The sequence below is a fragment of the Talpa occidentalis genome, unplaced genomic scaffold, assembly GCF_014898055.3.
Source record: "Talpa occidentalis isolate TD23 unplaced genomic scaffold, MPIMG_talOcc4v2.1 talOcc4.7, whole genome shotgun sequence".
Taxonomy (NCBI): domain Eukaryota; kingdom Metazoa; phylum Chordata; class Mammalia; order Eulipotyphla; family Talpidae; genus Talpa; species Talpa occidentalis.
This window is the reverse complement of record NW_023605083.1, coordinates 8811825-8839578: the sequence shown is the minus strand read 5'-3', so window position 1 is coordinate 8839578 and position 27754 is coordinate 8811825. Positions and strand designations below refer to the sequence as shown.

Sequence of the window (27754 nt, the reverse complement as noted above, 5' to 3'; positions counted from 1 at the left end):
CTGTCTATCTTAGTGGGGAAAATGATCAAACTATTCGCTTTCCACTTATTTCTACAGTTATGAAATCAAATGAATCTTCAACTTAGCAGCATTTTAAGGACCCATAATTTTCATCCAAACAAAAATGGAAAAGCTGATGCATGAAGAGAAAAAAGTATAATAATAATGAAAGATCTTGAGGCTCATGTAGAGGACTAGTGCCACAAATAGCAATGCATTCCAGGTGTTCCCCTGCTGTGTACATGCATGCCCAGCCTGGGGCTGCACTGATACACATATACTCACGTGTGCACGCTTACATTTGAAAAAGCACGCACACCCTCTACATGCACACGCACACTCGCTCTCTTCTCTCAGTGACAAACATCCTGAAGATGGCTGATTCTATAAACATGTAGCACCTGAGTTAGAAAAAATGTCTAAAAGAGCATATCACTGACTCCAAACCTACTGCCTCCATTGCCACATAAACCTCATTCAAAAGTTATCCAAAGGGCCACTAAGATTCATTTTAGCATTTGCTTTTATTTTTTATTTTTGGAGGGAGATATTCCTGTGATTGTCTAACATGTACTACAGACATTCTGTAATGGGAACTTAAGTAACACTCCTGAAGATACCCCCTCCTATCATCTCCTCTCTTGGACCCATCTGCTCCCCTTTAAAACAAAATTTATGCAAAAAAGATGATGACTACAAATTTGAAATAAGCATTTCCTATTCCCAACTCAAAACACCCACAGTTCATACAAATTTCAAACCAGAAACTTAAATGCAGCTATATAACTGGCAGGCGGCCACACTAGAAACTGGGGATGGCCCTTCAGTAGCCTTTGAATGGAGTATAGGTTGGCTGTAAGAAGAACTAATTAAAATATTTAATTTCAGTATGGTCAGAAACAGGCAATTAGAACAAGCAGTCCTTCGATCAGGCAAAGCAGAGAGAAGAGCAACTCCAACCAAACCAAGAACCACAAGGTTGTGGCATTTTCAAAGGGAATTTAAGTTGGGTCACTAGAATGAATAGGTCTGAGATCCTCCAATTCATTTAAAGAAACCCTAGACACAAACTGTGCTTTGGACTGCTGTGACAAAGTGGCTAACAGGAGAAGTCAGTAAGATGATGTACATACCATAGGCAGGGGCAGCTGTGCTGTAACCATATGGTGTTCCATAGCCTGATCAGAGAAGAAGAAAGCAGATTAGTCCAGGACAGAGGGCAATCAGTCCACACTGGCCTCGTTCACAAGCACCTTAGGTCACGAGTACTTCTTCCAGATGCTGAAGGAACCACAACCATTCCCACAATGGCCCTAGCCTACAAGTCCCTCCTACATGCTTAGAGCAGCAGCTTTCACCACCACCGACAGGTTCTCTTGACCTCCCAGAATATCCTCGGCCTCTTCTCACTGTATTCACCACTGCACTGTAACTAATCAACTCCCTGTCTGTGTTCCTCACCAGTGACAGAAACCAAGTCTTAATTCAACTTTCTGCATCACCTGAACTTGGCAGTGTCTAGCCCGTAGGAACCACACACTAAATATAATTTGTTGAAGAAAATACTTAGAACTATTCAAATTATCAATTTCTCAAAGTTGGAAAACAGAACTTGTCAGAAAGCAGTGACAGAGTAGGTCGAAGCCTCAACTGCCATGGGTTGAGGTATGAACACAACTGATAGGAGCTCAACTGATATGAATTGACAGAAGTTAATGAAACTGACATTAGTATCTGGTACCATGAAAAAGGCTATCAATAAAAACAAGTACAAAGAACACGGAAGTCTCTGAACCAATTAGTTCAGTGGCTCTACTTCCTTACACAAACAACTGCTGATCATTTCCATAAGTGCAAAATGGGAAACTTCCCAAGTTGCCTTACAGTGTTTTAGGGATTACAAATTTTATGTTAATAGAAACTTTAATCTTTACTCTTTCAGTAAAAGAACTTAAAAGTATATAAATATAAAATCACTTGGGTACAAAAATCTCTGGGGACATTATTTTTTTTAAAGTAGAACAAAGGAATAAGACCTACATTGCCCTTCCACAACGTACCCAAACAAATCACGCTCTTTCACATTATAACCCCTTTCTGTACAACCATTTCTGCTGCTCAGAATGATTTGATTTCTCCTCCTCCAGATTACCAACTGCAACTCATCCTTTAGAGTAGGACCAAATATCACCTCCTCCATGAAGTTTCCAGCCTTGCAGTTGACTCCTTTGCCCACCTCATCATACCACATGCTGTTTACTCAAGTGTCTGTTCCTACCCTACCAGACCCCAGACATTCATTGAGGTAGATGGCAGGTCTTAGTCATCCACTTTGAATGCCCAGTACCAAATCTCATGTTGGAGGTAAAATGTATGTTGAATAAAGAAAGTGCTTTTAGGGATTAATGAAACATTTCCTAAAGATGAAAATGTTTCACTTTTATATTCTATATTGAAGTCATGTAAAACTGGGGCAGTACAACTTAGTCTCAGTCGTCAGTACTCACTAAATCGTATATTTCTTGAGGATGTAATGCAACCAAAATAATAGGAACAGGAGATAGAACAGGAACAGGAACAGAGGCCAAGAGAAATTAATGCTTAAAAAAGGTTGTGCATCAAATCTATTCCAGGAAAAGGCAGCTGGTACAGCTACAATTTCTAGGGTTTTACCAGAACCTCCTAAATGAGAGATGAAACTCTACTAAGGTGGCCACTGGTCAGGCCACAGAGGCCCTAATCCTGACTTCACCTTTTCTTCCAAGGTACTTTGAAAACATTTCTAATTTAATTTCTGTGAGCGGACAGATTGCTGCAGTAATTCAGCTGGCAGGGGAATTAAATCCTATCTGTAAAAATACTTAATCACATTCCCTGATACACAGAATATACTTTACAAATGTCATATAACCTATTCATAATCTAAAACGACTCTAGCTAGAAAAGAAGTTCATCAGGAGACAGACCTTGCACAGAGGTTAATACAATGATAAAGAAGTTAAGTGGTGGTGGGTGGGTATGGTAACAAACATCTGAAGAGGTGTGATCCTACACCCTGAATCATGTACAGAGTAGTAAATCTATGTTACCTCAATAATAAAGAAAGAAGGTACTATAGAGCAAAAGAGCATAGGAACAAGCAGGCACAAGTGATTCTAATCAGGATTCCTGCCACTAGACAGGCTGCTCACTATTCAAGCTAGAAGTGATGTTACAAGACCAAGCACCACAGACCACTAAGAAACACCACTAGAACAAAATCAAAGGCAAGAAAAATTCATCTCAGTAACGTGCCTGTTTCTGTTTGAGGAAAAGATGCTTTCCTTAAATCATACATTGGGAGACCTCCCTGGTGGCACAAGGGGTTAAGACACAGCACTATGAAGCTACCGGCAGCCACTGCAGCACAAGTATGATCCCCAGTCAGGGAGCTGACCCACATGGTGCAGCAGACCTCTCCTGTCTCGCCCACTGCTCCCCTCAGCAGTGTATGTCAGTCGATCTGCTTGTTCTGCTCCCCACTCTGTCTGTGGTGAATCCTCTCACCCCTCCCCCCACATCTGGCCTGTACCCCAGTTCTTGTACGCATAAATAAATAACTCTTTAAAAAAAATAAATCAGGGCCTCCCTGGTGGTGCAGTGGTTGAGCCCTGGGCTGCAAAGCTGCCTGCAGCCTCCGCAGCGCCAGTTCGATCCCCAGCCGCCAACGAGGGTCCCACATGATGAGGGTCCCACATGGCATGCAGACCTCTCCTGCCGTGCCCGGTGCTCCCCTCAGCAGTGTACTTCGTCAGTCTGCCTGTTCTGCTCCCTGCTCTGGCTCTGGTGAATTCTCGCACCCTCCCGCACTTCTGACTGTACCCAGTGCTTGTATAAATAAATAAACCTTTAAATATAAATATATATATATATATATATATATATATATATTGGAAGAGGCAAAAAAAATAAATTTCAATGGAAACAGATAAAAGAATGTCTTAATTTTGGACACAGACTGTATCAAACTCTAAATCCCCCCCAACCCCCACAGACAATCCCCCCTTGATCCTTAAACATTTTCTGTTATTTTAAATGGCACCATCATCAAGCCCAGCTCCTTTTTTCATTTTCCACCGTAAACTATCATTTTTGCTTTCAAAGTACTCCTTCAATCTATCCACTTCTTGTCACCCACAGGAGACACCACCACTGTTTCTTGTCTGGCCTACTACTTGACAGTAACCTTCTAACTTGCCTTGCATGCCACTTCTGTCCACACAAAGTAATCTCCACACTTTAAATGATCTTTATAAAATCTGGTATTGTCACTTCTCTCTTCAGAAACCTGTGTGTCTTCCCACTACACACAGGATTCTAAGACCAAAGTCCAAGTCATGGCCTCCAGGATGGGACTGAGCCGAGCTTTAATCAAACCACTTCCTACTACCCCTACCTGCACAGCACTCTTCACACCATATTTTGACCTTCTAATTCTTCAAATGAGACAATTTCATTGCCACTACCACCCCTGGGTCTCAGCACCTGCCGCTCCCTCTGTACACAACAACACTCTTTTATCCCAGTCTTCTCTGAATTAACTCCTGCTCATTCTTGAAAGCTCAACCCAAGTCTTTTCTTCAGGGAAGCCTTAAAGAACCCAACAGATCACCTCAGACTTCTCAGTAACATGCTCTCATGATGCTATACTATAACCACCTACTTTCAAATCTTTGTTGTTTACTAGATGTCTTACACTGGGCTACTTGCCTCTCATCTCCCTCAACCTTAAGTTTCCTCACCTGGAAAATGGAAATAATTTCTATTTAAGGAAACATTGTGAAGATTAAAAAACAAGCGGAATCATTAATATGAAAGTATCTGCTATCCGGAAAGTTCTGGATAAATAATCCCCTTTGTACTTTAGTCTCCGATGGTTCTCACACATTGAGTTAAGCATAGGTTTTCCCCAAGTCAGTCTTTTTATCAGCAATTTTTCTTTCCTGTTATACCCGATCTGTCTTCTGTAGTCCCACTGACTATACTATGCTAAGATAGCTGACATTCTCAGTTTGGGAATATCTCTTAGCTTCCTTATTGTCAAAATGTTCCCTCAACCAAGTATTCCTCAACTGTCACCACACTCCAGGAAGCCTTCAGTCACTCAACATATTGCAGGACAAAGTCTATGACATTCTACATAGATTCCTTCTTTTGAATTTCTGTGCATACCCATCTTATACCTGTATTTCCAGAGACTGTGCATAACCCTGAAAAACAAAGGAGATACTGTTCTTCAAACTTTGACCCAGAATAGAAGGCAGACCTCTAAAGGTGTGTACTATACCTGGAGCTATGTAGCCAGGAGCAGCTGTGGCCCCAACAAAAGCTCCCCTTGTTAGAGTTCCTCTTCCTCTGCCCCGGACAGCTTGGACTGCTGCGGACACAGCTGTGTTCACAACACCCTTTGCCTGTTAAAAATGTTGACACATTTTCATTACTGAGAGAAGAAAGAACTATTACCTTACATCCCTGTACAACTGCTACGAGAAATTTGGCCCGTAGATGAGACAATTGAGTTGTTCGTGATTTTGCTAAACTGTCAATTTACCATTTGGAAAGTGAAAAGGACAACTACTTTACATAGTTTTTCTGGAGAATATACTGAACATATAAAAGGAGGCAAGTAATTCTTTTCATTTTAGAGTTACCCAAAAAGGGTTAATTTGTTATATATAAATTTCAGGAGTTAAATTACATCCAAAGTCATTTTAGGTCTGACTGAAGTAATTATAGACACTTTAAGCCCAAGTCAAAATCCACGAATTCTCCACCCACAGACAAAGTCACTGCAACAATAAACCAGCCAGAATCAGCTGTGTACCTGAGTAGAGTTAAAAAAGAGTATGACAAGAAAACCAAAGATGTGGGTGCCAGTTACTGCTCTAAGTAACTGAGACTTCAGGAAGATCATGTGACTTTTCTGAACCTGCTTCTTCTTCTGTGTTTATGCATATCAATTACTAAACGAATAAACACCATCTCTATATTATTGCTTGAAAACATCATGGGACTCTGGTAATGTCACATCATCTCTCCCTATAGGAGTCTCTCCATTAATTGTAAAATGATAATTAGGAGCCTACATTGTTCCCCTTATTTTTGGAGTAGAAAGAGAAACTGAGAAAACAGATATAAAAATCCAAAAAGTTGAAATAAGTTAATAGTAAACACAACTTCAACATCCTTTCCAAATCTGGAAATCCAAATTCAAAATTTTAAGAAAATCAAAAGACTATCTAGTTTCAAAGTAAGTACCACACTTATTTTCTTAATATAAGATACAACAAAAACTCCAGCCAGAAACTATTAAAATTTTCTAAGAAAAAAACCAAGGTGTAAGGAAGGAGGCGCAGAGCCTCAAGCTCAATGTCCAGTAAAGCAAACAATTCCTCAGACAGCTCCAATCTAGCACAAACACATTTATCTCACACTGGAAAATCATCTTTTCTTCCTCCTAGGAAAGCCTGCATGGCTACTAGTATGACTGCGGAGAAGACAGTTTCAAGGCTGAAAGTATCATGCACAGGGATAGTGCCATTTTTCCTTTGGACTGAAAAAAATCTAACCCACACATCTGAAATAGACTGCTTCCTGGGTGTCAAGCACATGAACATGAGTTTTATAATTTCCAATATGGAACATTTCTAAAAATGAGTGGACCTCATGCACACACTTTTTTTTAACACAGCTTAGTCAAAGTAGTCAGGAAGCAACAACCTGGCAGCAGCAGAGACTGAACACAAGCCACGTCCACGTCTATTAGAACCAAGCTGACCTAGCAAGTACCTCACACACCCCTTTAAGACACAAAAATTAACTGACCAAACACAAAATGTAGACAATGGAAAACACACACACAAAACAAACAAGATAACAATTATCTCTATAATAATTTAGAAGATATTGGGACCTCCCTGATGGAGCAAGGGGTTAAGTTTCAGCACTGTGAAGTTATCCGCAGCCTCTGCAGCCTGAGTTCGATCCCCAGCCAGCCAGGGTGCTGACCCACATGGCGCAGCAGACCTCTCCTGTCTCACCCGCTGCTCCCCTCAGCAGTGTATTTCAGTCAATCTGCCTGTTCTGTTCCCGGCTCTGTCTCTGGTGAATCCTCTCACCACCATTCCCCACATCTCTGGCCTATACCCCAACTCTTGTATGCATAAATAATCTTTTAAAAAAATTAGAAGATATCATGGCAGGAAAGGAAAATCTACTAATTCTCTTTTTACATTGTACCACTACAGTTTAAACACTTCTATTAATATCTCGGTAAAAGTTAACTTTCCTTCTTGATATTTTGAATCTCAGAATTTAAACAGTATGGTAAGTACAAGAAGTTTAACTGAACCCAAAACAAATTTCTAAGATGGATATAATGGGCAATGATAGAGCACCCTTGGTCTCTGGCAGGAAAAAAACCTGGTTTTTCAAAGACAACCTCTACCATCCAGCATTCATGTTACTACACGCAGCATCGTAATGCCTTTGGGCCGCATTACCTCAGCTATAAAATGAGATAAACTCTATCCTCCTATAATGGACTTATATGTTAAAGAAACTAAACAAACTGTTTAACACAAAATCTTAAATAATCTACACTTCCTTCTATTAGTCTAACATTTCAGGGTTTTTTTTTTTTTAGATTTATTTATTTATGCATATAAGAACTGGGGTACAGGCGAGAGGTGTTGGGGGTGAGAGGATTCACCAGAGACAGAGTTGAATAGATCAGGCAGATCAACTGAAATACACTGCTGAGGGGAGCAGTGGGAGAGACAGGAGAGCTGTACCATGTGGGTCACCTCTCCTTGGCCGGGGATAGAACTCATGCTGCACTGGTTGCGGATACCTTCATAATGCTGCGTCTTACTTAACTCCTTGCACCATCAGGGAGGCCCCCTAGTCTAACATTTTTAATTGATTTGTCTCTGTCATATAATATACTCAGACATTACTACACTGGTTTTATATTTACTTATATATCTCTTTTTCTCTCAAAATCATGCACATGGTTTACATCTAGAAAATATTTTGAATGGACTTAGGAGGCTATCTTTTCTAAATACCTTACTACAATCCTGGGTTTTCAGCAGCACCGACATTTTCAGTATCAGTAATGAACAGACAAGCAATACAGAGTCATGCTCTACTGTGTACCCCCAAAGGAAAACCAAAATAAATAATGCAAAAGGACAAACCTGGAAAGGAAATGGAAGAGCATCTGCAAATCTGATAAAAGTAAGCCATAAGTGCCCTTGGCAGCTTCCCTAAACTAAACAAAGGCTAATATCTCATTAAAGTGCAAATTCCTCAACACTCTACATCAAGAATAAACTAAAACACTGCTAACAGCCTCGTTTAGTAGAATATATAATTTGCCTACAAAGACCACAGAACAGAGAACCACTGATCATATATTATTCACAACCTAATCCAAAGATAAGATTGTCAAATCCAAGAAAAAGAAATAACTTCAGGAAAAACTACAGTAACAGAAAGACAAATTAAAGGAAAATTAATTCTAGTAATAATTTTCAAAGGTATCACAAAGGTTTAATGTTTAACTCATACCTGAGGAATAATCTTCTTTTTCTTATTATTTGCTGCATTGGGTCCAGAAAACAGCTTCTCCAGGGCAGCTAAAGCTGCACTTGCCTTTGCCACTTTCTTATTTGGACCTGCACCTCTGAATTTCTGTCCATCTACTTCTACCTAAAATCAAGAATAATACTCTGCAATTATCTCAAGCAATTTCTCTACATAGCTTTCATTTAAATGTATTTTAGCACAGAAGACAGCAAAAGTCAAATAATACCAGAAGAACTGACTCAGTCTCTATGTTTACACATATGTAAACTGTTTACATGAAGCTCAGGATACCCTATGTCAGTGAAGGAAAAAAACATGGTTGGTTTGTATCTCAGTACATACCTCCATCACAAAGCGCTTGTCGTGGCTTCCACCAGTCTCAGAGATGAGTTCATACTTAAGACCTCTTCTTTTTTCATTGAGCTCCATTACAGGATTTTTGCCACTTGCTGTGAGGATAGGACCCTGAGTTCTTACCTGAGAAGAGGTTCAATCAAGTAAGATTTTAGGGCATTAAATTTCTTATTAGTATAAGTACATAATGTCTCTAATGAAAAGGAGGCTCAAAAATTGTACTTTAAAGCAGTAAGGAGCTAGGATGTATGATCACCTCTAAATATGAAGGACAAAATACCTTCAAAGACATGGACACTCCATAAGCACTAACTACTGAAGTCATTATCTGGCCAGCCTGCCTTTGAAGCAGAGCTGTTCATACAGTGTGGTATTTAAGAGCAATATGGCCTTGCCATTACATGGCTCTCTAGGTTCTAATCTGTGGCATTTGTTCATGATCTAAGAATAGTACCCTAAATCACAAACAAAGTGGGCAGAACAGTTGAGATTCACATAATACCTGAGAGCTCACTGTTTTTCATCTTTAGGGCTAAGAAGAAATAATGCAACTAGGGAGATAGGAGAAAAATATTCTTAGGCACCTCTCAACCTCCCTTGAAGGATTCTGGAATTTACAAATAACAATAAAAGCAGTTATTTCCTGCCCACAGGAGCTAGACTATAGTGGAAGGGACAGATATAATCACTATAAAACAATGTCTGTCATACAACAGATAGATGTTACGGAAACATAGCAAAAGAAATCATTTTTTAGGGCAATTAGGGTAGCTTTCCTGGAAATGAAATGCAAATCTGACCTGAAAAGGTACACAGCAAACAAACCTCAGAGGGAACCTGAGGAGACAGGCATTCCGGACAAAAGAAGAAGTCATGCAAAGGCCCCAAAGAAGGAAAGAATGTTTCTTTTGGAAACCAGAAGTTCAGTTTTACTATATAAGGGAGTGAGGAGAGGAAGTCAGGACCTGACAAGAAACACCCTTGTTGGGGCCATATCCCATGCAAATGAGCTTCCTTTATCATGGGCAACCAGGAGCCACTGAAATCCTTGAATCTGGAAAAATTAATGATTAGATTTGTATTGTAGAAAAATCACTCTAGAAGTGGTAGTGATTTGAGGAAAGACAAGGGAGAGAGAAGAAAAGTAATTCATATAAGACTATGAAGACTCAAATGAAGAGAGACAAGCACCAAAAATAAAACAAGCCACAAAATAAATTTTGAGAGATAGCCAAAGATTGAGGATCTTGAGGTTAGAGATCACGTCTATAATTCTGCTATTGCTCAAGCAAACATAACTGCTCAAGAAATGCTGTACAAAGAATGCCCAAAAGAATCATATATTTTATACATTATATGTGTGTACATACATATGTACAATTTTTTATATATTATGTGTGTGTGTGTGTATATATATATGTACAATATTGGGTTATCAGAAAAGTCATGAAGCATTTTTGCTTGAAAAACATAGAAAAAATATGTCATGACTTTTCTGACAATCCAATATTAGATAAATATAACAGACAGCAAAGATTCTTCTGGTAAAGTACTCTGGTTTGGAAAGTGGGTGATAGCGTAGAAATGAAACTCACTGTACAATTTTTGAAGTTGAATAACCATTCCTGGGTCTCATGCAATAAATATCACTTTTTGAAGAGTTTTTATTATCAACATTTTTAAAATTTCAAGGCAAATTTCCAGTCTCCATCTTTAAAAGTTAATGAGTAATTTTTGAAATTAGGTATATGGTAATTACATTCTGCTCTCCAAATATGAAATTGCTTTTATAAAAATAAGTCAAGACAAAATATTTGCATTTCTGAACACTTACTACCATTTTAAATGAAAAATAAAGCTCTCTCCAATTACTACATTATACAAAAACAAAACAGAGATGCATTCACTATCATAGCTATCAGTGTAATTCACATTACTCTCCCCTTCCTAATGCCCTTTGACCTTTAATAGTCGGAGCCTCATAACTACAGAGCTCCTTCGTCTACACTACCAGCAAAACATTTTGTCCTGCCTGTGACAACCACTAGTGAATGACTTGTCCTTTCAAACGCCAGGTGCCAAGTCTTCTATCCTCCACAGTAGTACATGAAGAGACAAACAGCTTTCACAGGCCTTCACACCCATCTGTTCCCTCAAGGCTTGCCTACATGCACTTCTCAAACATTTATTTTCACAAGTCCAGGTCTCTATACCTCCTATTTCTTTGGCCCACAATGCCTTCTTTCCAACTCTTCCCTACATAGCAAAATCCTACTTGTATCTAAAACCTAGCTCACAATTTACTCCCTTTGATTTTGCATGTAAGTTTTACAATCAATTGAAATTTTACATTATTAGATTCATTTGTCAATCACACTACTTATCATATTACACTACAATTAGTTACGACCATTTCTTTCATGCTTCTAGCCTGAAAGCAAGTTGAGGCTCTGTATACAATTTCTGCTGCTGTTGGTAGTAAACAGGTACTAAAAGGGGTTTATGGACTGGGGGAAAAAAAAAAAGAGAGAGCACCCACTAAGTCTTTAATAAATATTCATTCTTACAAGTGACAATATAAATATATATACACTTATGTATTTATGCGAGGTCTTCTGTTAAAGTCAATTCTCCTTGCGTAGAATGCAATATAAAGGACTCCGTGAATTCGCAAATACATTGTATACGTTCAGCATTTGGATCTTGTCCCACTCTGTTATGTGTGACACTACGCTCAGAGGTAAGGACTTACAGGGAGTCTAAGGAACATCCTAGGTCAAGCTTTACCTTTCTCAGGGTTGAGCAATCCAACGATGACCCACTGCCCCCACAGCTTCACATAAACTTGAAATAATCCTAGATTTTCTCCACTAGACCTTTTGACTTTCACTCTTCACTCACTGTTGACACTCTTATTATAATTATGAAATACTGGAAGTAACTTCCAAGACCAGGAAAAAGGGACACTAGTTAAATTAGATTATAGTCACATGTTGTACAATATACAGGTGCTTATGGACTTTTTTTTTAGAATTAAGTGAAAAAAAGAAAAAAATTACATGATCGCTTCTCGGCCTTTTGGCTAAGATCAAGTGTAGAAAAAAATTACATGAAAATATGATTGGCATCATAAAAATACTCATAAAAAAAGATATATGGAGGGGCATCCCTGGTGGTGCACCTGGTGGTGCAGGCAGTTGAGCGCCGCACTGTGAAGCTGTCCACAGCCTCTGCAGTGCGGGTTCGATCCCAGCCAGCCTGCAAGAATCCCACATGGCACGGCAGACCTCTCCTGTCTTGCCCGCTGCTCCCCTCAGCAGTGTATTTCTGTCATCTACCTGTTCTGTTCCCTGCTCTGTCTCTGGTGAATCCTCTTACCCTCCCGCACATCTGGCCTGTACCCCAGCTCTTGTATGGAAGTAAGCCAAAACATTAGTAATGGCTGCCTCTAGAAAATACATAGTTGTATATGCTTTACACGTTCTCATTTATACTTTTCTTTCAAATTTTCTACAATGAACACATTACTTTTTCCTAAGGAGAGAGACATAGAAGTATACCTCTAAGGTACTGGAGGTTTCAGTTGTAGAATTTCCAGTATTATTGCTTGAGTTTGAAGACACTGTTTCACTTTTGCCTTCATTGTCTGATTTTTCATCGGAACTCATACATTCAATATCTGCATCGAAGCCTGTTGGGTAGCCCATTGCCTGCAACACCTGTAGCAAATTACATCGGGATACACTTTATTCAAACACCAGAGACCACAAAAAAAAAAAATAGATGAAATATCGAGGATAACCAAATCCTTGGGTAAACAAGTTTTATACCAGAGCATCACCATGGAAATGAGGACAACATCCTCCAAAATAGTTAGGTTTCATATAATTCAGGAATGTAAACTTGATGTTACTCCTGGTTCATTTAATTTGGAGGTGAGAAATAAAAATTCAAGTTCAACCAAGAGATGAGGGGGAAAGTGAAAGAACACTGTAAAAAATATGCTGGACTAGAAAGGAAAAACTAAGGGCCTTAATTATCTACATTTCTCGTCTGACAATTTTCCAATTATAAAACAGGAAAACAGATTAGTTGACCTCTAAATTCTATGGCTCAGTCCTCTAGGATTGAAATGAAATCAAGTTTTCATTTTAACCTTTGAACCAATTTGCCTATTAATTTACAAAATAACATCTCACGCTATCCACCTCTGCCTTAACTGAAACCATCAAGACTTGAAAAAAGACTGTCTAGGTTATTTTCAACACATAATAACCCAGGAACAGTTTGAGGTTTATATTTCCATCCCTGTCTCTCAAGACCTAGTTAGTTTATAGCTACCTCCAATTGTTCAATTTTGTATTTCCATTCAATGACTGGCGTTTTTTTTACATAAAGCATTCAGTGTGTATGTACGTGTCTATGTACATGGGCACACTTGCAAACATTCATTTAAAACCTCTTTCCAGGTAATACTCTGCTTTAGATGTCCACAACACAATACGTTCACTAGCATTTTTATAACCCTCTTTCAAACAGGTTGCCATTCAATTGTCAGTTACCAATCTAGAGGGTTATATCAGAAGATAGTTTCCTAATGAACCCTGTATCTCTTTCAGCTTTTGATTAAGTTGCTGAGGTGTAAAAGCAACATCTTATCTCTTAACACTCCCAACTGCACCAAGTAGGTATCTAATAAAAATATTACAGTAGCCACACAATGACAAGCCAGGCAAGGCAACCCTACCTTCATAAAGAATGGCACCTTGAATAAGGATTCTGCCAGTGTAAATAAAATAGTATTACTCTTAACAACAACAACAAAAAAAAATGTTCAAAAAAAACTTGAAATGAATTCACCCAGTTCATATGGAGAATCTGGTATCCTGCTGAACATTTCAAATCATAAATTCCAGTGTTTATGGGGAATAAAGCCAAGAACGCTTTTTAAACATCTACAGTTCTCAAAGTGCTCAGGTAGTGTTTTACACATACTAACATCATTTGGTTATATCCCTGTCAATATTTCATGAAGAAAATACATTCTCCACCACTTGAGTCCTATAAATATGATCTCCATGACAAATCTCAGGTTTGAGAGAAGCGCTATCAGTCTGGAATTAACATAGCTAACACAGCAAGTTGAGAGAGTCACAAATAAGAGACGAGTCACGGGTAAATCTGATTTGTTTATTCTAATAAAAATTAAGGCCTCTGGGCAGCTTTAAGGTAGTTAAAACAGTCTTCTGTGAGTTATCTTTTTTTAACCTTCTCTCTGCCCTTTTCTCACTAATCAGGTTCATGTATTTGTTATTGCAGCAAACATTTCAACGTATTTGTAAATTATGTAACTGATGAAAAATCATAGGGCTATAGTGTACAAATGGTATAACAAACAAAAATCTCAAAGTCATTTTCTAAAGATAAATCCCAGGGCTCTTAACTAACATGTACTACAAAGTAAAAATAAAAGTATGGAGCTATCTGGATATCTCAGATATCTGGAACAAAAGCATGTTTGGAATCAATGTTAAGGGCAAAAAACTGATATACCACAGAAATATGAGTTTTCAAGTATCTGGCAAACACAGCAAATGTAATAAGCACATCAATGGAGCTGGAAAAAAAAAAAAACAGTAATTCCGAAGAACAAGAAACCAATGTAACTATGCCTTTTTTCTCCTAGAAAAGTGTTGAGACTAAGGAAGATGATATCGTCAAAGATTGAAGGTCAAGGCTGAGTGAAAAGCAAGCACTTAAAAACACATTTTACCCCATGGAGCTCCACTCAAAAGTAGTATTCACAGGTTTTGTATGATAGAGGTCTGACAGCTTCAAGAACCTTGCCAAAGAGCCTGACTCCTGGTCACCTTCTAGCGGACTAGCTGACAATGACTAAGATTCTTTTCATGGAATATGCCTGATTATGTCTGTAAAGATGTCCTTGGTAGGAGACTATCAGGAAAAAAGACTAGAAGAAAAAGGGAAGTGTAGCCACTGTCTTGTTTCGTTTTGATTTGATTCACTGGTGATTTGTCTGAATAGGTACAGACCCCTACACCAAGCCGCTACTAAGAAAGGAATGCAAGGAATTTTATCTACTGAGTCCTACTTTCTTAAACATGTTGGCTATAAAACTCTCAAATTCATTTGTAAACAGAACTTACAACATGTAGTGTGACCCTTATGGATGGCAATTTGGCAATATACCCCTGGTTTATCATAGGAACATCAATACATATTTAATGAATTAATGGATCATCCAAATATGCTTGAATCTAGTAATTCAATTCTTGATCTAGTAATTCCAACTACAGAATCTATTTTAGGGGATAATCACACAATTTTAAAGAGATATAAAGCAATTAACTGCAAACATCTACTTCTTAAAAGCATTAATTACATTATGATAAACTGATAATGAAATTAGGCCATCACTAAAAATGAGGGCAATCTTTGTGACAACTAGAAAAATAACTTCTATTTTTATATGAATAAAGAAAACATGATCTTATTTTAAGTTTATCTTTCATATACATATTATGTTGGTCTCACCATTCCTTACCTGAAACCCTCGGGGACCAGACTATTTTGAGAAAACTAAAACAATACATTTGCCATGTATTTTCCAAATTCCCAGTGAATTCTCAGGTCCTACCTTAAGTGTATACAAAAAATTTATAAAATACTCACACAAACTGGAGTAATAAATACTAAAAATAGATCCACATCAAGTTAGGTTTCCCCCTCAAAATGAATTTGCATCAAACATAGGGGGAAACTTTTTTTTCAGTGCTTTTTTGATTTTGGAGTTGCAGGTTTACAAAATAAGGCTTGGAAAAATGCACACTAAGGTATTAATTGTAACAGCCATTACCATTGAATTACCATAAGTTACAAATAGAATCTAAATCCTGTCATATTGCAAATTATTCCACTCTACTGACTTTCCCAAACTTTACTACATTACAAATTCGAGATGAGGCCACAAATTTATATTAAGGTTTGTTATTTAAAAAACCCACAGACTGTGTCATTGCATCACAAAAGCCTTTAAAATACATTACTGCTATGCCTTTTAATGAGACCTAGCCAATAAGAATGCCTACCTGATCTTCATATCAAAACAACTGTGACTCTCTGTCTGTCACAGCAATGAATTGTTATTTCAATAGTTATGCATTAGATCTAAATTTGTAACTCATTCTCAGCATACAGTATAACAAAGAACTGCCTTTTTTTGGTAAATCTTAATTATTGAGGAATTTGGCGCCCTCTTTTTTTTGGTTTTACAATTTATTTTCTCACATCATTGTTCACTTTTGCGCCGTATTTGACTTCTCCCCTAAGGTTTTGTCTAAGAACTGTATCTTTAGTCTTACTGTTTTTTCCCTCCTCATTCTTGGTTTTCTTTTCCTACCTTATTTTAAACTCATACTATGTCATCATATTTGAAGTACTCCTTTTGTAAACAAGGCAGAACATAATATACTGCCTTATATTTTTAAAGCTTAGTTATTATTTTTCTGCATTGTTCTTATTACTGACCCACATATAATTTATTCATCTGTAGATTTCTTGTCTGTCTCCCCATCTTATCCACACTAGAATGCTTCAGGAGAGCAAGGAATTCATTTTGTTTACTGCTATATTTTAGCATTGGGGATAATGTTTGCACCTATAATATTTGTAAAGTGGAATGAAAGTGAAAACAGGCGAACTGTAGCTTATGCCATATTGTTACATACAAAACATTTTTCAAGTCACAACTAATGTTCAGTCTGTATGATCTCTGTAATTTCATATTAGTCTATAAGATGTCAAATGTCCTCCGAGAGATTCCAATATTTAGGAGTTTTCTACAAATGTACATGCATGATTAATTGGTTCTAACTTGGAGCTTATTCCCTAAGAAAAATCAGAGGATGAAACTATATATACACCGTGAGTTCAAACCTAAAAAACGAAGCAAAAAAATGACTAGAAGTAAATAAACCAACATAGATGTAAATATCAATACTCTTACAGATAGGCTTTTGAAATTTTAAAAATGTCTTTATTTTTTGTGTGCTTTCTAAATTTTGTATAATATATATTATTTTATCGCCATAAAAGAAAAATTTTGTGATCCAGGGGTGACTAAAGTCTATATATTATTATCTTTAAAAATCTTGAAAACTCCTTTTTACTACAGGAAAATAAGCACCTATTTGTAATACAAAATAACAAAGCACTAATAAAATTAAGTAAAATATATACTGTACCTTCACTGCTACATGAAGTTTTGCTGTTTTCTTGGATGGTCCTGAGGCTTCATAGGTTGTACCATCCACATCTACAGACATTGTGAAGACTGGGGCATGGACAGGGCCAGACTGAGATAAGAGCTTATACTGAAGTCCAGGCCTGATCTGATTTAGTCTCATTAGTGCATTCATAAGGTCTATTGCTTTACTATCTAAAACTGTTAAAAAAAGAGAAATGAGAACAGAAATTAGACCATTGCACTTTAAACCTTTGGATCTGTAAGTTCCAAGTAACCACTATAAATTCACCAGGTTTTAAAAACAATTTCAAATCACATATACAAATTAACTTTACTTCATAATTAAATAATCACTTCTAATTTATGCTAACATGACTGCAAAAGTATTATGATTACTGTATTAATTTTAGTTTGTCAATATTAATTATCATAAGCAGTGAAGTTTGAAAACAAAAGAAAGCTCTTCGATCACTGACTCCTTGGTTAATATCTACTCTTAAAAACCCATTTGAAATCAAATTCTTCACTTTGTAATTTTTATTTTCCTGTCTGAGACTATAAATTGTTTCCAGTTCACCTCTAAAAGAATAAAGATTTTACATACTTTTCCTTAAGTTTCGCTTCATCTTTTTATTGGGATCCTTATCATCACCTAATCCATCTTCAAATGGCCTCTTCAGAGCTGAAGACCCAGGACCTAAAAATAATTATGAAACATTCATTATCAGTCAAAACAATGATGATTCTTAGTCTATCAAGTATATTTAGTATGTTCAGGAAGGAAAATCTCAGCAATCACAAAAACCATAGGACTCTTTCATTGATCAGCACCATATTTAGAATCTTGTAAGAGCAAATATTTTAAAGGGAATCTTCCTTAAAATAATTATCCCCTTTTTATGAATATTTACCTTCTTGTATATTCATACATTTATATATGCAAATACTCACATCTGCATATGCATGAACAGAAAAGGAACTGGAAAGATACCAAAACGTTAAAGTTTATCCCTGGTAGTAAGATTTATTTTCACTTATGTATTTTTCAATATTTCTATGAAGGGTTTCTATGGTATCTAAATATAAAGTGATCTTGTGTCACTGCCTATTTCATATATAGAGCTTGTGTTTCCTTAGTCCTCAATGAAATTCAAAGACATTTCCTTCTTATGTCTTATAAACTATCTAACCCAAGGCTTAGAAATAACATAACTGGTATGGAACAAAAAACTAACTGAACTGACATTAATCAATTTCTTTAATAAAACAGATAGTTAATAATCCTGGAAGGCCTAAGACAAGAGTTTTGGCTATCCAAGTTAAAAACAAAGAAAATAAAAGCTTATCACCTGCCTAAGAACTTTATAGAACTCTGTCCTCAACTTAAAAAAAGGCTATTGGATTTTTCTTCAAGGAAAAGTTATGCTTAAGAGATTCAAGCCATAAGATTTCCAGATACTTTTAGTGAAACTCTGCAATAATACTGAGATTTAACTATATAGTCTCTGATCATCAAGATTTATTGCCCCTTGGGGTAAACACTGACTTCAGCATTTGCTTGAATCAATACTCACTACTCAGGTCAATCAATTTTGATGCTCTCTTCAACAGAAGGCAGTAATAGCTTATACCTACTTAGTTATTATGTTTCATTTGCATTCCATAAAACCACAGTGTGCCTATCTTCCAGAATACAGTCTTTAGAAGACAAAAGTTTAAAAGAAACAATGTCAATCACTCTTCAATCAGTAAGTTACATTAAAGATTGCCTGGAAATCATAAGCTGGCTTAAATGCGTAGATCTGTTCTTTAAATCCTCCAGCCACATGAGTAGAGTTTAATGGATTAAGATTTAGTCTTTCATCCCAGCTATTAGAAAAGGGTTGTAAAATCTGTGTCTAATCATAACACTAATTTAGGGGGAAAACAGGCTTGTTTGGAAAAAAGCAAGTAGTTCTCAACCTCCACAAGATCCAAAAATGAGAAGTGATCATTTGAGAGGCAAACATTTTTTTAAATAATATGTGATTTGTTTACTATATGCTTGTAACTTTTCTTAATAGTGTATATATGTTAATGTATGTAATCCTCACAACTACCCTAGGATGCCTGAGCTTTGATCATTCTCATAATTTCATCCACATATTCATTTAGCAACAAATACTGAGTATTTTCTATGTACAGGACAATTCTAAGTGCTGGAAATGTAACAGAAAATGAAACAATGTTTCTGTTCTCAAAGAGCTTATGTATGGTAGTAGAAACCTATTATAACATGTTACGTGGTTATGAGCACAGTGGAGAAAAATAAGAGGCTTAAAGGGGAGAGGGTGCTGCTATTTTGTAAGTGGCGCTCATCAGAGAAGTCAGAAGGGTATCACTGATAATGTGACCTTTGATGAAGACCTAAGGAAAGTTAGAGGGAGCTATTCAACTATTTATGGAAAGATACCCAGGCAGACAAAAGAGCAAGTACAGAGATCTCAAGGCAGGAAGATGCTCAGAAACAACATGAACACCAGAGTGGTTGAGGAGGCATGAACTAGGAGGGGATGGAAGTAATTGATGAAGAGAGTCAGATGATATTAAAAGGCAGTAGTCCTCAATCTTAGCTGCCACTACTTCAATAGAGAAAGTTTTACAAAATAAAATGGAGGCTCCACCTCCAGTATGGGAAAGTAATTAAAATATTCTCCTAACAAGAGCAATTTAGAAAAGCTTGATAAAATGTAGAATGAATACCTATTCCTGAAAAATAAAGAATTATGAACTTATATAGTCAGCATCTGGGAGGTGAAGGAAGCCCTGCATTGGGGGCCACATTACCCCTAAGGGAATTTGACAAAATCCAAAAGCCCCCACTCAGTACTGAACCTCTAAAGTACTTTAACAGACACTCAGGTATCAGGTGTCAAAAACCAAAGCTTGAAGACTATTCAGAAGGGAAGGCCTGACAAGACCACCTACACTGAGTTAGGCCCCTGCAATGCCACATACGAGAAGCAGCAGCAGGAATATTCAGGATCTTAAAAGGACTGAAGACCAGCTTCAAATCTTACCCCTTGATTGCACTGAGATGATCTAGGATTGATGACTCTACCAGCCATCTTCCAGAAACAAATGTAAATCCTCTCTAGAGAAGATATCATTACTCTAGACTTTTAATTCTCTACACTTTTCCATTTTAAATCTTCAGCATTCATAATAACCAGGCACATGAGATGACAAGATACTGTGATCAAAAATCAAGGGAAGGACCAGACAATCAGAAACAGACCAACAGGTCTGTTTATAATAGGTCCAAAATAATGGCATTTTCAAAAACCAAACTTTATTAAAGAATGAGTAGGCTGCCTGCCTGTAACGATGCAGGCAAGCATAGTTTTCTTTCTCTTTTTCCTAATAAACCTGTCCTTTCACAATGTAAAAAAATGATTAGAATATTTAAAAAGAAGGAAAAAGGAATAATATTATTTCTAGTAGGAAAATCTGAAACTATATAACAGCCAAAATTCTAGAAATGAAAAATAAAAAGACCTGCAAGGGAAGGTAGCCAATCTCAAAGTATAAAACCAAGTAAGTAACTGGATCCCAGTTACACTGACTCCAAAGTCTGTGTTCTTGCTGCTGAAACACTAACCAAGTTCAGACAGACTAGTACAAATAGAAGAGTGTTCTGAATTTTTTGACACACTTTTCTCCTCCTCTGTATTTCTGCTTTCTTGGTTATACAGTATTTCCAAGGATGCCAAATATCATCAAACTAATCAATGACAGTGATAATATCTCCTTCTAGCTTATGGCTTTCCTCTTTTCTTTAAACCAAGAGTTCTCAAAGTATGTTCCCTAAGTCTATGAAGTAATGGAATCTGGCCAATGGAGCCATATAAGTTCATCACTAATAAGAACAAGTAAGAGTAGGCTGATGTCACAGATGGAACAGAAGAGAAAAAAGTTAGGAAGAAAAGCAATAAATGTTCTCATACATGAACTGGATTAACAATTATTATGTTCCCTCAGCTCTAGCAAGAGTTGCAGCCCATGACCTTCTCCACCATTGCCCATTTCCAACGCCAATAAAGAACTTTTTCACTCACCTTCTTTATCAGTAACTGACCAGGAATATTTCTGAAAAGGCTTACTAGATGGAAGGGGGTCCATCTCCAGCACTTTATAAATCTGGCCAAAGGCTGATAGCCTCAGTGCATGCTAAAGAATAAAAGATTACATTTATTCAAAATTCAACGGGCATTCATAAAGTCCTTAAAAATCTTGCTAAAAAAAAAAATTGATTATAATCTGAAATTATAATGGCAAAACTTCCCAGCAACAGGCAAGATAATGTGTTTAAACAGAACAATTCAGAAAACAAAGTTAATGATAGTCTTTTAATAGATCACAGTGATATGCCCCAATCTACCTGCGCACTGTGGGTAATATCTTCTTTTTGCTGGATGGTCATGTAACTCAGAGCATCTGTTGGGTCTCGCTCACAAGGATCATGAAGACCAGGACCCCCTATGGCAAAGGCAAAAGAGAACCACAGGAACTATTTAGAACAGAGTTCAGAATTCAACAGACTAATGCTGCGGGGGGGGGGGGGGGGGGGAGTCGGGGGTTGGGGGCAGAGTAGGTTAAAAATCTGCTCAATTAAAAGGAATAAAAAGGACAGGCTGTCGTTTTCAATGCTGACACTTAATTGTCCTTTTCTGACTGGAAGTAACTTGTATATCTAAGGCCAAATTGTGCCTTACTCTGGGAATTTAGAAATAGCATGATGAATTATCCCCAAATCTTTAAGGGAATAACATATTTAATTACATAGTAAATACTTCCAAATTAAATGACAAACTACAATTAGAATGAACTTCAAACATTTCAAGCAAACATCTACATATTCAAATTCAGAGCTTAAGGTAAAGGAAATTTGTAGCAGACACAATAACTTATTAGTACCTTTTATGTTAGTACATACAAAACAAATTATAATGATTGAAAGAGTTTAAAGTAGTTTTCCAACATTCAAACATTCTAGTTGCTAAAATTCCAAGCAAAACAAACTCCTATGCATCATTTTCCTGTGCAGCGCACAGATTTAGCATATATTTAGAAAAATAAACTGAGATTTTTCTGATTCTTTTGCCTGTAGACTTTGAAACCCTTACCAGGAAGTAGTATTCCAGATGCCAAACACTCCATTACTCGTCTCAAGGCCTCCCCAGCGCCCAAAGGTCTATTACAAGTACCTATAGACTTTTCACATATAAGCTCTAGTGGCTAGAAGATATTAAATTACAAATTAGTACATGCACCAAGTGTTAAAAGGATTCCAGTTAAATGTGAGCTGACATTTCTATCTACAACAGAGTCCAAACAGGTGAACATCAATTTAACATTTAGGTCCCAATTACTTTTCTCATTGATAATCAACTTTTACTTGTCAGAGTTTTTAGATCAACTGTTTCTGAGATAAGATATTGAAATTACTTCGCTTCAAAAACTTTATTTTTCCATTATCCTGAAAGGAATGCCTAAGAATATGTGGTCATCTAATTGATTTAAGAAAGATTTAATAAGCCTTTATGTAAGTTAGTAATAACTAATTAATAGTCAAACCCTACCCACCTATCTCCCACTTAACATAGGCAGCTCTCAAACCACAATAAGACTTCATTTCAGAAAGCCTGCTCCAAGTCTACAATCAGAATAACTGAAGGACCCAATCTCCATATTGAATGAACTAAAAACTCATGATACTTTTTCAAAAAAGTAACTGTTATGTTCGTTTGAAAATGGCCCCTTTCAACGCTACTTGTTTTCTAATGTTCTTGTGTAGTCTGGATTGAATCAGGCATAATAATTTTCAAATTCAACAAGTTTTGCAATATAAACTATGTCCATGATTGGGTACTATTTGCTTAATTACTGAAATGAACTTGGTTTTCAGTGTCTACACTCAAGGAGGAAAAAAGTGGGTATGGGAGTCTTTTGTCGGTATATCAGATAATTTTTATTTTAATGAAAGTAGCACTGAAATGAGCTTTCATTGGCAGTAGGTGAAAAGCGCACCAGTGCAGAAAAAAAGTACAGGAAGATGTACACTTCTAACAGGTACAGAGCCTTTTTGTCAGAAAAATATCTCAGTTGTAACACGAATATGATGAGGTAAATGAGACAGGCTATATGCATTAAAAAAATTCATATAAAAAGTACATTATTTTTTTCAGAGCTCTTTGCAAGGGTAATAGACGTGTAGTTGCGCCAGCCGCTGCAGTGGTCGCAATTCTCTTCAACTTCAAGGTGTTTCCCTTGGCCAAAAAAGCACTAAGTCATCTCCAAGTTCGAAACATTCAGCAAATGATGGCAAGACAGAGCCACCAGAAACGGACACCTGATTTCCATGACAAATATGGTAATGCAGTATTAGCTAGTGGAGCTGCTTTTTGTGTTGCTGTGTGGACATATACAGCAACACAAACTGGAGTAGAATGGAACCTGTCCCCTGTTGTCAGAGTCACCCCAAAGGAATGGAGAGATCAGTAATCATCCCAGCCGGTGTAACACTGAATTGTTTCAAAATCAACTTATAATTGATGCCAAGTAAAAATACTGTATCCCTTAAAATATGGCATTACTAAGGAAATAAAGTACATTTGAAACTTAAAAAAAAAAAAGTACATAATTTTTCCATAACAAAAATAAATGCACACCTTATCTAGCTCAGAATATAGCTATTTTACAGTAACATGTAATTTCTACAGAATTTTATCTGACTATATAGCTTCAGAATTTGCTTTTAATCATGTTTAAGTACTTACCCATCCTTTTAATGGTGCCCACGTAGGGACTCTGTTGCACAAATCACGCAGAATGCGGAGGACAATTACACATGATTTTAATCCATTTGCCCTTGCCTAAAACAAACAAAATGATTCCAATACTCCTGTTGAAACTCCATATTCATTTTAAGCACAGTGATCATGGATAGGTTCTTTAAAGTGAATACTGATTAGCCAGTAACTCATCAATTGTCAAGCAAACCAAAAAATCAAGTTATTAAAAGTAGCAAAAACTAGCTAAGAAGGTAGATTTTTATAGTAAAGAAAGCACATTGTTAAATTTGCTTTCATGGCCTCATGGCAACTCCATTTCAGGCAACTATCTTAACTTATAGCTTTTCTCACCCATGTTTTTATTGTATAAGTCATAACCTGAACTTTAGAATTCTAAACCAAAAATGATTATAAGATAATAAATACATCATTAACTATAGCAGAAGTATACTAAGCACTTTACCTAAATTAACTCATTTACTCCTACGATAACCTTATTAGGTAAAGAGTACCCCCATTTTACATGTAACTCAGAAATCATTAAGTGGCAGGTGTTCTAAATGAAACCTGCACAAGGCTACAAAAACAATAAGATAATAACAAAGAGCCAACCTGAAACCATTTGGCATGTCGCAGAGACGCCAAGGCGTTCAGGCATTTCTGCCTGTCCAATAAGTCCGGAGGATCTTTCATCGCAACCTTTTCTAATGGGAAAATGGGATAAAGAAGATAGATACAGTTTGACCAAGGGATTCCTGTCAAATTACCAAACAATAAAAATAAACAGCAACATTTGAGTGAACTAATAAGACTCCCAGAAGATTCTGAGGTTCAGATTTTTTATTTTTTTTTAATTAAGTGCACTATGATTACTTAAGTAAAAAGTCATACAGCGGTTCTATGCACAAGCACCACAGGAGCACTAAAGAATCTGTCAGCAAACAATGACTGCTGTAACATATAATCTGGGGTCTTATTAAGTGCATATATATATATATATATACACATATATAAATATATGTGACATCACAGGGCTGAAAATAGGTAGTTAGCACTTTTTCCTTTGGCAGTATGCAAAGAACAGAAATCTGAGGCGAACAGTAAAACAACTTCTCTATAAAATGGGTTTAAATTGCTAATCAGTTCTTAAGAAAAACTGGGGCCCCTCTTATGTAGTCCATTTGAAATGCACTAAGAATATCATGAGATACACCAAGAGTACCACAGCAATTTTATTTTTTTTTTAACAATAAATTTATCCAACAAGATAACCATTAAAACTTCAGTGTGGAAACTATAAATGTTACCTAAGAGTTCTCACCTTTCTAAACCAAAACGATTAAAACTACAAATAGGAAATACATTTTAAGTTTCACATACCTTTTTATAAAAAGGCAGTAAAGAATACTACCCAATTACAGCCATTTGATTTGCCTTAACATTTTAAAGTTAAGATAACTCAAATCAGCAAGATTAAAAACTAAACATGTGATTAATGGCTGCAGCATTCTAAAGGCTGGAGTGCTACCACTTATTTTCTGACCAGGTGAGCTTACAGCAGATACCTGCATTGTTACAAACTAACCTTTTCTAACAAATTCACAACACAGCGTCTCAATCCATTACACCCTTTTTTTTACTCATAAAATGGAAGGACTCAAAAAGAAAGATAATGGATTTATGTATACACAGAAACAAATATACTATGGTGATATAGTTCCTGGAATTGTTCAATTTTGTCTTTATAAAAATGACACAAAACATGTAACTGACTCATTGTAATGTTTTTATATAGAAATGTTTGTGATCAATACAAGCATCTGTGTGAAGCTCATGTACCAGATAAAACAAACTACTATAAATAAATGATCAGACAAGTTAGACATGTCAAACGTTGACTGACTGCTGAGTGATGTAATCTCAAGAAAAGATATGGACCATTTTAAGGCTTCAGTCTTTAAGTTAACAGCAACGCAAGCTAAGATTTATTTTATCTTTTGACCAAATAGAGGTGTTAGGAAGAGGGGGGCAATGGAAAAGAGGAGTGAAGAGTGGGTAGGAAAGAGAAGGCAAACCCAAATCTTTGAATTTTCTGGTACTTTTGTCCAGAGGTCAGAGCTTATAAATAGCATCACACTCTCATCACAACACAGGTATTTGTAAAAGGGTACAATGGCAAAACACTGAGATATATTATTTGAGCCCAGAGTCAAATTATAGGCATAAACTTGTAAAAAGACAGAAGAGACATGTTTGCTACAGGCAGTCAACATTTTGAGGTAGAAGATTCTACTAAAAAGAAAGGGACAAGCAGTGAAAAAGAAGACTTGCCCCAGATTCCCTTTTCTAGCAGCATCAGAATGGCCATGTTTCTTCATGCTCTGATAGTCAACAAGTCAAAAGATCAAAAATGTTTCAACATTCACAAGGTGGGAACAGCAGAGGAGATGTAATAATTCATCCCATTTTGTCTTCTTCAAAGTTACTTGTTTTTAAACAATGTAACTTTATATAGCACCTCAGTGCTACCTCTGAGCCCTGCTTGCCTATTCCCTTCATATAAGAATACAGTTTTAGGTATTTTCATTCATTAAGAAAAACGTTATTTAATGTAACAACCACAGAATTGGTGCTGGGAAAACACTGCTACTTCTAGCAGAATCTCAAGTTTAATATTTCTATATGAATTTTAATGTAGGTGTTTCAATTTTGTGAGGAAGCAAAGCTTTTCTTATTTTAAAAAAGGCATCTTGAAGTCTTCAAATTAGAGACAACAGAACTATGAGTCTTTTTTTTCCCCCTATGTGACAAGAAACAGGCAAGAAATAGCATGGGGGTGGGGGCACTGGGGAGTGACAAAAATGCCAAAAGCAAAGAAAACCAGCTTTTAAAAATTTGATGCTCAGTGACCTGGCATCAGAGCATGAAGGTACATAAAACATTCTGAAAAATGGAATCACTAGAAAAGTCTACTATGCCTAATTTTATTTGGTTAGAGGTTAGATCAATGACCAGAAACACACTATACTGCAGGAAATGTTGGTCAGTTTCTCTCAAGTTCTTACGTGCAAGCTAACTCTCTGCCTCTAGGCTGGAAATGGGGTGGGGAAAGCCAGTACATAACTATGTTAAATAGGAGTTCTATACCTAGAACCTGAGCTCTTCAAAGATAAAATAATTGAACTGGGTTATCATGTAGGTCTCCCTGACCATCTCGATGAAATTGAATTACTGAGTTCATGGTGAATTTTCCCGTTAGCCTGAAGATATCCTGGCAGGCCCTTCTCTCAATTCCTTGAGATTTTGTAGAAAGTGGATATTACGCTTTAAGTACTGTTCAGGCAAAACATAAGGCCACAATAATCTGTAGGTAATTGTACCACTAAGATAGTATAGAGGGTACTGTTCTCCTAAGTTATGTTAGCAATGCTGCTTGGTATGACAATGCCTCAGTAGGTAGCCACTAAAAAGATAAGGGCTAAAGGTTTTGCACTGGCTAGTGTAGGTCTACAAGTTAGGGAAGGCAGGAAAAAAGCCTGCAGCATCATTATAATCCTACTCATGTTCTCTGGACTATGAGAATCTAATGCCTCACCCTAGCTGGGCACCGTCAGTGAACTTCTGCTACCTTCGCATTGGTACCAACACATGGAAAACAGACTGGCAATTT

The 27754-nt window shown here is 36.8% G+C and overlaps 2 protein-coding genes and 1 pseudogene across 7 annotated transcripts in view; 2 read left to right on the top strand and 1 right to left on the bottom strand.

Moving 5' to 3' along the window:
• Positions 1 to 27754, bottom strand: part of STRBP (spermatid perinuclear RNA binding protein) — a 133096-nt gene that overhangs the window by 17711 nt on the left and 87631 nt on the right. For 3 of the 6 annotated variants that reach the window (XM_054689768.1, XM_037494404.2, XM_037494400.2), the window contains 13 exons: positions 24697 to 24788; positions 24070 to 24165; positions 22417 to 22528; positions 21672 to 21769; positions 21349 to 21460; positions 17856 to 17948; positions 17250 to 17449; positions 12546 to 12704; positions 8974 to 9108; positions 8614 to 8754; positions 5327 to 5450; positions 5223 to 5249; positions 1134 to 1178 (listed from right to left, as the gene is read on the bottom strand). In XM_054689768.1, coding sequence (XP_054545743.1) covers positions 1134 to 1178; positions 5223 to 5249; positions 5327 to 5450; positions 8614 to 8754; positions 8974 to 9108; positions 12546 to 12704; positions 17250 to 17449; positions 17856 to 17948; positions 21349 to 21460; positions 21672 to 21769; positions 22417 to 22528; positions 24070 to 24165; positions 24697 to 24788 — 1434 coding nt within the window. The remainder of the gene's footprint in view (positions 1 to 1133; positions 1179 to 5222; positions 5250 to 5326; positions 5451 to 8613; positions 8755 to 8973; positions 9109 to 12545; positions 12705 to 17249; positions 17450 to 17855; positions 17949 to 21348; positions 21461 to 21671; positions 21770 to 22416; positions 22529 to 24069; positions 24166 to 24696; positions 24789 to 27754) is intronic. The other 3 variants (XM_054689769.1, XM_037494402.2, XM_054689770.1) reach the window with 2 other exon arrangements.
• Positions 12048 to 12184, top strand: LOC119233227 (U2 spliceosomal RNA; annotated as a pseudogene).
• Positions 23182 to 23895, top strand: LOC119232300 (cytochrome c oxidase subunit 7B, mitochondrial-like). Its single transcript, XM_037494283.2, has 2 exons — positions 23182 to 23226; positions 23462 to 23895. Exons 1-2 carry the CDS (start codon positions 23182 to 23184, stop codon positions 23792 to 23794), a joined length of 378 nt encoding a protein of 125 aa, XP_037350180.1. The 3' UTR covers positions 23795 to 23895.

What these genes read in the sequence shown, in the direction of transcription:
- LOC119232300 (XM_037494283.2), top strand. Translation starts at nt 23,182, where the DNA reads ATGAACTTGGTTTTCAGTGTCTACACTCAAGGAGGAAAAAAGTGG. An exon ending in CTCAAGGAGGAAAAAAGTGG is followed by an intron (nt 23,227 to 23,461) that starts GTATGGGAGTCT and finishes TCATATAAAAAG; the next exon opens with TACATTATTTTTTTCAGAGC.